Source organism: Sus scrofa, chromosome 14, assembly GCF_000003025.6.
Source record: "Sus scrofa isolate TJ Tabasco breed Duroc chromosome 14, Sscrofa11.1, whole genome shotgun sequence".
NCBI lineage: Eukaryota > Metazoa > Chordata > Mammalia > Artiodactyla > Suidae > Sus > Sus scrofa.
Genome location: NC_010456.5, coordinates 141,304,585 through 141,316,689, shown reverse-complemented (window position 1 = coordinate 141,316,689; position 12,105 = coordinate 141,304,585). Strand labels below are relative to the sequence as shown.

Here is a 12,105-nt window from a genome sequence, read left to right as displayed (position 1 = left end):
GGCAGCCACTGTGCAGGGCCTGGGGCCTAAGAGCCGCCAGGAAGGACAAGCTTTGCCCTGGGAAGGCTGACAACCCAGGGCCTTCAGACGCTGAGAAGGCAGGAGGAGGCCCTCTGGGCGGGGACGGGCCCAACCCAGCGGTATGTCAAGGACGCTGCCCAGAGCGGGCAGGGGGGCACGTCCGGGCGCCCCACGCACGAGCTGGTGCCTGAGCGGCTGGATGTGCCTGCGGGATGAGCAGCCACGGTTGGGGGTGCCTGTCCTTTGTGCAGTGCGGTGGTGCGAGTGTGTGAGGTGTGTGTGTGTCCGTGCAGTGTGTGTGTGAATGGCGTGTGTGTGAGGTGTGTATGTGGCGTACGTGTACGTGAAGTATGCACCCCGTGTGGACGTGGCTGGTGCGTCTAAGGGGGTGACAGGCTGGGGGTGGGGGGAGAAGGCTCGGCTCCAACGGGGTTCGCGTGGGAGGGGTGCAGAGGCAGCAGACACAGCGCTCCCCTCCCCCAGCCCGCGTCGCCCCGGCAACCGCAGCCTCGGTCTGGGGCTCGGCCCCTCCCCCGCTCCGCCCCAGCTGCGAAGCGTCTGGAAAAGCATCCTGCCTCCGCATCCTCGTCCTGCGACCGCATCCTGCCTGCCGCAGCTGCCGGTTGGAGACGCCTGTGAGCCATTTTCACATTTCTTCTTGGGGGAGCGGGGCAAATGTGTGCAGGGGTGTGCAAGTGCGTTGTGCGAGTATGCAGGTACATTGTGCAGATGTGCCTAGCGTGTGCGGGTGGGGGGGTGTTGCAGATATGCTGGTGTGTGTGCATGGATATGCAAAGGTGCGTGTGCAGGTGCGTGTCTGGGATTTGGGGAATGGGGAGGTGGTTGTCCAAACTGGGGTCCTCCTTAGGAGTCTCTGCTGACCCGAGCGTGGGGTGTTGTCCTCGGGGCTCCTAGAGGATTGGGGGCTTCCGGGGGCCAGTCCCTGCCTGGACATTACAGAAGGGCTGTAGGCGTCCAGCCTTACGCAGACCTGACGTGCTCCCCGGATTCGGGTTCTCAGTAGAGGGGCATCTGGGGGTAGGGGTGGGGGCGGGGTAGAACTGCCGGACATCAACGTCCCCCCCCCCCCCGCCCCACCCCGTGGTGACTGCAGCCCCTTCCCTGCAAGCCAGCTCCACCTCTGCTCAGAGCCAGTGGGAGCTGGGAGTCCCAGAGTTGGGGAGGGGGTGCCCACTCCAGGACCGGTTCAGCTCTGCCTGAGGGGGTTGGGGGAGGCAGAAGGGGCATCGGACGGACCAGAGCACGGAGAAGCGCTGCTGGCACCAGGAGAGGGCGGCAGTGGTGAGGGAGGCTGCGTGTCAGGCGGGAGGTGGCCAAGAAACAGGGGAAGGCGTTTCTCCAGAACCACCTGCGCAGCTAGGTGCGGGGCCACAGGTGGCTGGTACGTGGGAAGCTGAAGCTGGATGCAGACCTGCACCTCCCCCCTCCTTGCCCTTCGCCTGGACCTCTCAAGGATGGGCTGGTGCCTGCGGTCCACCTGCCCTTGAGCCAGTAGCCAAACCCACCATCCACCTGCCGGGCAAGGGGTTGGAGGGCACTTGGGCGGGGGTTGCGGCTGGGCCGGCAGGGGGCGGCAAGGGGTTGGGGGCTCAACCGGGTTTCAGCAAAGTGCACAGGCCCGCTGAGCTCCGCTCATACGCGTGCACAGGATGCCTGTGCCTGGCCGGTACGTGCCCGTGCCAGCGCGCACTGGCGCAGCCCTGAGTGACGCAGCATCCCAGAGCGGTGTGTGTGTGTGTGTGTGAAAGTGAGTCTGTGACGTAACCTGCAACCGAGCTTCCCGCGGGCTTTCAGCGAAGGGTCCGTGCCCTCCCATCCATCCACCCATCGGACCATCACCACAGAATCACTGCGCATCCTGTACCCCCACCCCAGGCCCCACAGAGGAGACGTGCACCGCCCCCAGCCCCGGAGTCCACAGCGGATGCGGAGCAGTCGAAGATGCAATTACAGCGCAGGGTGGAGGGAGGGGGCCGGTGGGAGGAGTAGGGAAGACCCCTCCAATCCCGCAGAGCTCGGGGTCTACGGTGTGAAGGGGCCCAGCCAGCCTTCCCAGAGGGGCCGCAGGACAGCGAAGGAAAGGAATGCTGCGGGGGGAGGGTTGCGGGGAGGGGGGCGTTCTGCTTGGGGCAAGGGGCCCAGAACCAGACGCTCAGGTCCACTGATCCCCCAAAGGCTTCTTTTCTTCAGGAAGACGGGTCTTTGCGAGCCCGTCTCTGTTGCCACGGAAACGCAGGGGGACGTGGAAATCACGTCGAGTCAGAGGCGTTGGCGCTGACGTTGGGCTCCAAGAGATCCCATAGGTGGAGCTCCCTAATGGGGAGGGGCCTCCTGCGGGGGGTGGGGGGAGGAAACCTAAGCCTTCGGCCTTCGGAGACGTGGCCACCAATTTTAGATGGATGGGTTTGCGGGGCTGCGAGCTGCGCCCCCTCTGCCCCTCAGAGCTGGCGTAGGTAAATCGCACTTGGGTTTGCAAGTCACCGGCGCATCCGCTGTGTGAAGGCTCCTTGTCCATCTCTGCCTGCCTCGTAGAGCGCGGACGTCGTATGTCCCCGAGCAGAGCTGCTGATGGAGCGCCCACCCGCCTGGGGCAGGCGCTCAGGTGTCCACACGCCACCCACAGGCTGAGTCCGGGTCTCAACCCAGCACAGGAAGCGCCCTCCAACCTGGGGGAGGGCGTGGGGGCGCTTTGCTGCTCAGTGAGGACCCGAGGCGAGGACCACACATGGAGAAGAGGCCCCGCTCGAGATCTTCAGCGGCCCCTCCCCCGCGGGCGCCCGGGGAGTCCACGACGGGGCGGGGGGGGGAACCCTCTCTCAGCCTGGGTCTCGGGGCCTCCCCCCGCCACTGGAGCCGCCCCGAGTGCCCCTGCCCAGCGCCTCCCACACCCCATCCTGCACGTCTGTCTGTCTCTGCTGCTGCGCAGGGCCCCCAACTCTGCGTTCCCACCTGGCCTGCCCACACCGGAACCCACAGCAGGGCCTGGCCGCTAGAGCGTGAGAGCGGTCACCTGCAGGCCTGGCAGGCACCTCGGGTGGGACGGTTGATGGAGAGGTCACTCAAGACAGAAGCTTGGGGGTTCAGAGGCAGAGCAGACTTTGCAGGGTGGCTGCCTGCAGTGGGAAGAGGGGCCGCGGCGGAGGCCAGGGCGGAAGGCCCAGACGGTGGGCTCTGCCCTTCGCCCCAGAGGATCCGCACGAGGAAGGGGACGGAAAGGCTCAGGTGTCAAGCGGCGGACACCCTGTTCGGGCCCTTTCCTAAGGGAGCACCTCGCACGGCTGTGCCTCTGTTATCTGTCCGCTGTCCTTTCGGTGTTGGTTTTGTTTGTTTTTAACCTTTTTTGTTGCGACATCTAATAAACTCAGAAGAGGACACAAAGCAAAGGTGCAGCCTCAGGGACAGTTGTAAGCGAACCCACCTCCCCCATCCAGGTGACGCAGAAGCCCCACCCCGCGCCCAAGGGCACCTAGGGGCTCAGCAGACCCCTGGACCGCGAGCCGCGGCGGCAGGACGGGGTCCTCAGGGGGGTTGCGATGAGCTGGACGCCTGGCGGACAGAGTCCTCCCCGCGGTCTTTCCCAGCACGTCCTAAGTGTGGTCCGCCCTCCGTAGAAAATTACAGTGCTGGTCGGTTTCACACGGAAAAATTCTTCTCGGAACTTTGATTGGGATTTATTGATTCTATAGGTATACTTTTAGGGGAAATGACATTTTAAAACATGGAACCTTCCAGAATCCATGACCATATCCTTCCCATTTATTTAAGGAATATAGGGAATTTTTTGTCATTGTTGTTTCAGTCAATAATGCGGTTTTTTTTTTTTTGTTTTGGGTTTTTGTTTTTGTTTTTGTTTTGCTGATCCCAAAGCATGCAGAAGTTCCCCAGGCCAGTTCCCGGCGTGGCTCAACAGTGACAAACCTGAAGACACGGGTTCCATCCCTGGCCTCACTCAGTGGGTGAAGGATCTGGCATTGCCATGAGCTGTGGTGTAGGTCACCAACACGGCTCAGATCCTGAGTTGTGGCTTTGGTGTAGGCTGGCAGCTGTAGCTCGGACTCAACCCCTAGCCTGGGAACTCCCATATGCCACAGGTGCAGCCCTACAAAACCAAAAAAAAGTATTAATTTCTCTGTCACTGATACTTAGAACAGAATTGATTTCTGAATACCTTAAAACCTGCTCAACACACTTTCCAATCCATATACTTTATCTGCAGATCCTTTGGGATGTTCAACACACAAAAGCTGCCTGATCCGTGAATGAGAGCGTTACCTGATCTAGTCCAGACCTTGCCCCTCTTCCTTCTTTGTCCTGTCCTGTAGGCTGTGACTTATCATCGATGTGATTTGTCCAGCTGTGTCCCCTTCTCCTAAAGGCAGAGCTTTCTCTGATCACATTCAGTAAGATTTGCTGTGGGTTGTTGTGATATAACCTTCATCAGATTAAGGCAGATTTCTGCTCTTGGTGTTCTAATTGACTTTTTAAAATAGTAAACAAATATTCAGCTTTTTCTTTGTTTTCTTTTTTGGTCTTTTTAGGGGCACTTCTGCGGCATATGGACGTTCCCAGGCTGGGGGTCAAACTGGAGTTGTAGCCGCTGGCCTACATCACAGCCACAGCAAGGCAGACTCCGAGCCCGTTTGCAACCTCCACCACAGCTCACAGCAACGCTGGATCCTTAACCCCCGGGGCAAGGCCGAGGATCAAACCCGCGTCCTCATGGATACCAGTCGGGTTCGTTAACCACTGAGCCACGATGGGCAGGCCGAGTTTTTTCGTCTTTTAAAGTTTCATTGAAGTTGATTTATGACGTTGCGATCATTCCTGCTGTACAACAAGGGATTCAGCTGTACAAGCTCACACGCCCGTTCTCTTTCAGATTCTCTTCCCGTGTGGGTCACACACAACACTGGGTCGAGTTCTCTGCGCTCTACAGATGTTGAATCTGACCAGATACTTTCTCAGCTACTATTGAAGTTGATCAGATGATTTTTCCCCTTTATTCTGTTCGTACGGTGAAAATACAGATTGCTTTTCAGGTGTTAATTTCCAAAAGACACGCAGCCTTTTCATCGTGCTGGATGCCACATGCTGTCTTTATCCCTGGGGCCTTGGCACTGGCCCTGGTGGGTGGCGTGGCCCAGCGTCTGCTCTCCCATTGTGCTTGCCGAGCTCTGCGAGGCTGTGTTGAGCTCACAAGCCAGGGTGTGTGTTCCCTTGTTCTCTCCGGATGAGTTTTGTGTGAAATTTGCTCTGTTTCCTCCATGAGATAGTGGAATTCAGGGGGGATGCTGCCTGGGCCTGCAGGTCTTTGTTGGAAGGTTTTCATGATAGATTCATTTTCTTAGTGGACGTGAAATTAGGGGAAGCTTTGCCTTCCCCCTGGCCATGCAGCTCCCTCCCAGTGCTGCTCTTGCCAGGGCAGTCACAGCTCCCGGGAGGGTCCAGCCCCTGCACTGCTCTGTGGAGTCAGCGCTTGGACTTCCTCACCAGCAGCCCCCTTCTGCAGCTCTCTGTTACCTTCCCGCATCTCCAGTGGAGTTGCCAGATAAAACAGAGGACGCCCAATTAAATTTGAACTTCAGATAGACGGCACATAATTTTTCAGTCTGTATGTGTCCTATACTGCATACTGCATGGATGGATTACAAAAAACAAAAGCATCTGTTATCTGAAATTCAGATTTAGCCTAGTGTCCTCTACTTTTCTGCTAAGTCTGGCCCCCCTTACTCTCCAGGCTTCTATCTGGGATTGTTCTCTGTAGTTGCAACAGCAGGTCTTAGACCGTCACCTGGAGCAGACCAGCCAGTGGAAGCCTCTGCGGCTGCTGTGCATCTGGGCAGTCACCAGTCAGAGGCACTATCACCTGCATGACTCTTTTTTTTTGCCACACTCACAACATGCGGCACTTCCTGGACCAGGGATTGAACCCACACTATAGCAGCGACAATGCTAGATCCTTAACCCACTGAGCCACCAGGGAACTCCTTGGTCTGCGTGACTGTGGACACCCAGAGGGAGCCCATGGGCAGGAAGGGACTAGAATCCTGTGGCTGGATTCTCCTGGTCTGCCCTGGGGAGACTGGCCTGGCCACTCTGGACCCGGCTTTGTCGTGAGAAGCATCGGGGCCAGCCTGGGCCCTCTCACTCCAGAGCCATGGTGTGGACATCTGCTAGGTGGCCAGTGGGCAGCGTCCAGGTGGCCTGTGTCTGCCTTTGGACAGGTCGAGGATCACCGTCCACCATGGTGAGGCTGAGCTGCAGCTTCGGGAAGTCAAGCAAAGACTCGGGGGACCTGGATGGGGCCGCCATGGACAGCGTCCCTCTGATCAGCCCCCTGGACGTCAGCCAGCTCCAACCATCCTTCTCCGACCAGGTGAGAGGCCTCCCTGGAGACAGAGGGCTGTGGGTGAGGTCCGTTTAGGGGCGGCCTCCTCCAGGGGCAGCAGAGCAAAGGAGGAAGGGCCCGGCTGAGCCCCGGCCACCCAGAACCGCCCTCTCCTCATCTGGGAACTGGGCTAAACTGGCCACACACTGTCCCACAGATGGCGTCCAGCTTGTTTGCTGTCTAGCAGGGGCTCAGCAAGCAGAGAGCCCGCCCTTGCTCTGCTGGGCACACTCGGTCTTGGGTCAGGGCCTGAGACGGGGTCCCTGGGCGAGCGATGGCTGGAGGGGTTCCTCTTAGAAGGCATCTGTAAGAAGCTCAGCTCGGGCACAGCCTTGCCTGACCCGCCCTGAGCTCCGGAGCAAGAATGGCACGAGGAGCTGTCAGTCAGCTGCTGACTAGGCCAGGGGGCATTTCCCAGACATCACTCCCGGCCGAGGGCACTCCTCTGGCAATCCATGTGGATTTCAGCTGTGCCTGCTGCAGTTTGGGACCTGGTTCCCCAAGGACACTGTGGGAAGCCTTCGTCCTTGTCCTTCAGAAGCAGACATGGGGCGCAGAACCACATCTGCCTGTGCCCCATGTAGTAGAGGCCTTAAGACCCTGGGATCCAGAGGAGAAGTCTGGGTGCGCTTCCTGGAAGAGGGCCCCAAACTATGGCGCCATTGATGGGCTAGCTCCTGGGAGAGCATCCTTAGAGCCTAAGGCAGCCAGCAGACTGGAGGGCCCTCTCCATGGTCTGGCCAGCCCTGCGCTTCCACGACCCCAGCAGGACTCCCCTGTCTTCCCTCCCCTGGGCTCAGCTGGTGGGCACCGGAGCCCTGCCACCAGCACCCACGCCCGCGGGTAGCAGACCCTGGCCCCCCTCCCTCCCAACCCGCTCCGTTCAGAGTCTTCTGGGTCATCTCTTCCCACAGGTGGTCATTAAGACGCAGACGGAATACCAGCTGTCCTCTGCGGACCAGCCCAAGAAGTTCTCTGACCTGGAGGCCCAGAAGCTGAGCGGCAACCCCCTGGAGGACGGGCGGAGCAGGGTAACCCGACTGTCTGTTCCAGGGGACTCAGGGCCGGGAGGAGGAGCGGCAGCTGCACGTTGCCGCACCCAGGCTCTGAGCTTCGCCCCCACCTCCCTCTCCTCTCGCACCTGCCCCCCAGATGCCCACAGGGCGGATGATTGCGTTCACCATGGCGCTCCTGGGCTGCGTGCTGATCATGTACAAGGCCATCTGGTACGACCAGTTCAGCTGCCCCGACGGCTTCCTGCTTCGGGTAAGGCCGTTGACCCGTGCCTGAGGCTGGAAAGGGCAGTAAAGCCCTGCAGGCGGAGGCCCAGCAAGGGGCCCACTGGGGGGGGGGTCCTGTGGGAGGAGGGGTGCCACCCCCCCATCCCCGGGGAGACGGGGTGTCTCCAGCTCTGGGGGACATGGCCTGCAAAGGCCCTAGTGCTCGTCACCTCCCAGGCACGTTGGAGTCCTATATCTTTAGAAAAATAAAAATAAGAGGTGTTTGAGCGAGGTTTCTTTTCGTGTCATTTAAAAGGTAAAGGTGCAGGCAGGACGTGCAGAAAGGAGGTGCAGGAAGGTTGTGCAGGAAAGAGGTGCAGGAGGGACGTGCAGGCAGCGCGAAGGTGCTGCCGCGCCCTGGCACACTGCCCTTGGGGCGCCCGCGGCAGGGTGTGGGCAGGAGGACTTTAGGGTTCTCGATGCTGGGCGAGCCTGTTCCTCAGCCTGCCTTCCTCTCTTAACTTGGCTTATGGGCATGTTTATCATTTCCAGTGTATATTTTAAAGTCTCTGAGTTTTCAGTGGACAAGTGCTCCCCCTTCCGCGGTGGCGTCGGCGGGGGCAGCTCTCCCCGCAGAGGCCTCGCTGGTCCCAGGGTTCGATTCGAAGGGCGTGCGGGGATCCCCTCGGCGTCCACCGCGGGCGCCCTCTCCTGCCCTCTGTCCTGAGGAGGCGGGACCACTAGCCTTCTGAGCGGGCCTGGCTCTCCCTGGAGACCCCAGCTCCGAACGGGAGGCGGACCTTTGGTGGCTTGAAATTACGGCAGAAATACAAGGATTTAGGGGCCCCGCGAATGGCATCACTGAATTGCTCCAAAGCAGAAAGGACGGGAAGGCCCAGAGGGGACCTCCCGCTTCGTGGCTGAGGTCGGTGAGGACAATTCACCCCGCCCGGCACACCAGCACCCCGAGGGGCCGCTGCCCCCGCGCCCTCCCCAGCCCCGGGCCCTCCTCCCGGCGTCCGGCCCCTCACCTGCCCCCTCCCGCAGCACAAGATCTGCACCCCGCTGACCCTGGAGATGTATTACACCGAGCTGGACCCCGAGCGCCACCGCAGCATCCTGGCGGCCATCGGGGCCTACCCAGTGGGCCGCAAGCACGGCACGGAGACGCCGTGGCTGGCGAACTACCACGCCTTCAAGGAGGTGCCCAAGGCGCGCGCCCGGCCGGGCGCGGTGGCGGTCACCGAGCCCTCGCGAAAGCCCTCGGGGAAGCCCTCCGGCAAGGCCTCCGCGCCGGGAGAGAAGGAGGCGGCGCAGAAGGTGGCGGGGAGCGCGCCTCCCCCAACCCCTCAGTGACGGCCCGGGCGCCAGTGGCCCGCCCGGGTAGGTGTGCCCCGGGGGAGGTGTGGCCCCGGGGAGGTGTGACCCCGGGGAAGGTTGGCCTTGGGGAAGGTTGGCCCCGGCGAGGTGTGGCCCCGGGGAGGTGTGGCAGGCACGCTCCTCCCTACCCCCTACCGGGGGGCCGACCCAGTCCGCTGGAGGCTTACTGGGTGCGGCCGGACCAAGCGACCCCAGGGAAGGCATCTGGGAGCGCCAGGGAGGGGCTTGGGCAGGGGGAGGGGCAGGATGGGGGTGGGGGAGCGGGCGGGGGACTGGAGGGGGGATGGGGCTGGTGGCTGGTGAACCCGAGCCGGGCGGGCGGAGTTCAGCCTCGCCGTTTTTCCCACGCAGGTGGGCCATGGGGGGTCTTGCGCCGCCCCGCCGTGCCGGCTCTCACCCCTTCGTCCCTCTGTCACCGCGGCACCTCAGCCGGCACCTCCGATGGTCTTCGCCGGACTCTCTCCCCGCTGTGGTTGTGCCCCCGCTCCCAGGCCCCCTCGCTGACGCCCCCGCCGTGGACCCTCTAGCGCTGCGGCTTTTCTCTAAATAAAGATCCCCATCCACCTGGGTCTCGCGTTTCTCCCGAGTATCCTCGGTCCCGCCGGCCTTTTTCCTGCCCCCTCAGCCCGCATCATGCCCCCCTTGCCCAGAGGAACCCCTGAAGGACCTTAAGTATCCGGGCCGCAGGCGGAGGAGGAGGCGGGACCCTGTGCAAGGGGGCCTGGGGGTCAGGGCCCGGCCTGGGTAGGTGTAGCTGGGTCCATCTTCTGGGCACAGTAGAATAAGCTCACCTTCACCCAGGGAAGCTTCTGGGTCCTGGAGTCCTTCTCCCACCGCTGCCCAACTCCATGCCCAGGCGTGTCCACCATGGTCTTCTGGTGCTGGGCCTGGTGCCCACACACCTCTCCCCTCGGGCGGGAGCATCGGAATCTGGTTCCAGGCAGCACCCAGTAAGTTTCCTGTCCCCAAGCCGGTCGCCCAGCAGATGCAGATTCGAGGGCGTGTGGGGCTTGGGGGGAGTGGATTGTGAGGCAGTGCCTGGGGCTTAGGAGGGCCCCACAGAACTCCCCGTGTGGCGGCTCACTCTTGGAAACGCAGCCGGCCCCACCTCCTCTTCCCCCTTCCACTCCAGGAGGCCCCAGGAGGCCCCAACCTGGGTGGACCACACAGGTCCCTCCCCCCAGTACCCGTCCTCCCCTGATGGTTTTGACACCCCGCCTGGTGGAGATGAGCTCAGGCCTTGGGACTCGGGGCTGGGTTTGGGGGACTGGGGAATGTTAAGGCCTGGCACTCAGGCAGCAGGAGGAAACTGCTGGAGGAGCCAGGCATGGACGGGAGTCCCTGCAGCTGGGCTCCGGGTCCAGGCCGTTGCCAGTGATCAGAATGAGGGCAGGGCCCTGACTGCCAGATCCAGCCTGGGGGGCAATGTGGGGGGGGTCTGGGAACAGTGGGCGGTGCCCAGGAAGTGGGTGAGATGCACGCAGAATCGGGGGTGGCAGGAGGTGAGGTTAAGTCAGCCCCTTCCCAAAGGGGGCTTCTGCCTGGGTCTTCCCTGTAAAGTTACCATTTTTCCCTTTGTAAAATAATATTCATTTTGTGGGAAGACGCTTTGAGACCCTGTAAATATTGTTACTCACCAAACACCCTCATCTGGTCACAGCATCCGGGGATTTTTTATTTTTTTTTTCCCCGGTCTGAATCAATAGCATTGTTTTCCAGAGTTCCCGCTGTGGCACAGTGGGTTAAGGATCCAGCATTGCTGCAGCTGTGGTGAAGGTCCCAGCTGCAACTAGAAATTGATCCCTGACCCAGGAACTTCCATACGCCTGGGTGCAGCTAAAAAAGAAAAGAATTAACACTATTTTCCAAATGACTTTTTTTCATTTTTGACAGTTTTGTTGAAGTATAGTTGATTCACAATGTTGCGATAATTTCTGCTGTAAAACAAAGGGATTCAGTTACACAGGCGTTCACTCTTTTTCAGATTCTCTCCCCACACAGATTATTGCAGAGAACTGGGTAGAGTGCTTTGTGCTCTACGGCAGGTGCCGGCGGGTCAGTCATTCCTTATACCACAGGGTGCATGTGCCAAACCGCCATTCTGTCACTCCCCCTAAAAACCTGTCCTCTTTGGTAACTATAAGTTTGTTTTCAAAGTCTGTTTCTGTTCTGCAAATAAGTTCATTTGTGTCCTTTTTTAAGATTCTGGGGGTTCCGGTTGTTGGCTCCGTGTTAACTAACCGACTAGTATCCATGAGGTTGTGTGTTCCTATCCCTGGCCCCCTCCGTGGGTTAAGGATCCTGTGTTGCCGCGAGCTGTGGCTTGGATCTGGCGTGGCTGTGGCTGTGGCTGTGGCTGGCAGCTGTAGCGCTGATGCCACCCCTAGCACAGAGAACTTCCACATGCTGCATCTGTGGCCCTAAAAAAAAAAAAAAAAAAAGATTCCACACAGAAGCGATACCATCTGATGTTTGTCTTTCACTGTCTGACTTACTTCACTTGGTAGGATAGTCTATAGGTCCATCCTGTTGCTCTATTTTTTTTTTTTTTTTTTTTGGCGAAGAAAAGACAAGTTTATTGAGGCGACGGATGCTGTTAACGTAGGGGGCTGACTTCCTGCTAATCAGTGAGAGCCGACAATGAGTGTGAGGTCATGGCTGTTCTTACAGCCCAGGGAGAGGAGAGTTCCTTGGGATACACCAGCTGACCTGCTGATGGGCTGGAGAAGAGGGGTCTTGTGACACACTTCCTGATTTGCTGGGGCATTTGGGGTTTCCATACCTTTCCTAGTCGGGGCGGGAAGGCGTAGGCCAGGTTGCTCCAGGTGGGGAGGGGGCATTACAGTGAGACAGGTGGGCGGTGACAAGGGTCTGAAGGTCTTGGCCAGAGACTTTGAGTTTAATCTCTTTGAAGGGGGCTTGACGTCCAACAGATGTGACACAGACGGGTGTCTGGACTCACTGAGGTTCAGGTTCTTCATGCCTCTCTGCCCAGAAGGAATTCCGCGAGAGACAAAGTGACAAGCAAGAAATAGATTTATTGAGGTAGGACGCTTGTGAGAGAAGCAAGCGGGC

General features: G+C 59.8%; 1 protein-coding gene across 2 annotated transcripts; it reads left to right on the top strand.

The window, feature by feature from the left end:
* Nucleotides 230–9,598, top strand: CALY (calcyon neuron specific vesicular protein). 2 transcript variants are annotated; one of them, XM_021073955.1, is made up of 6 exons: nt 230–656; nt 6,267–6,418; nt 7,345–7,461; nt 7,583–7,696; nt 8,698–9,033; nt 9,382–9,598. In XM_021073955.1, the coding sequence occupies exons 2-5, from the start codon at nt 6,287–6,289 to the stop codon at nt 9,004–9,006; spliced, it is 672 nt and encodes a 223-aa protein (XP_020929614.1). In that variant the 5' UTR covers nt 230–656; nt 6,267–6,286; the 3' UTR covers nt 9,007–9,033; nt 9,382–9,598. The 2 variants fall into 2 exon arrangements, with proteins under 2 accessions (XP_020929614.1, XP_020929615.1); XM_021073956.1 differs by having other exon boundaries at nt 427–656; nt 6,220–6,418; nt 9,382–9,597.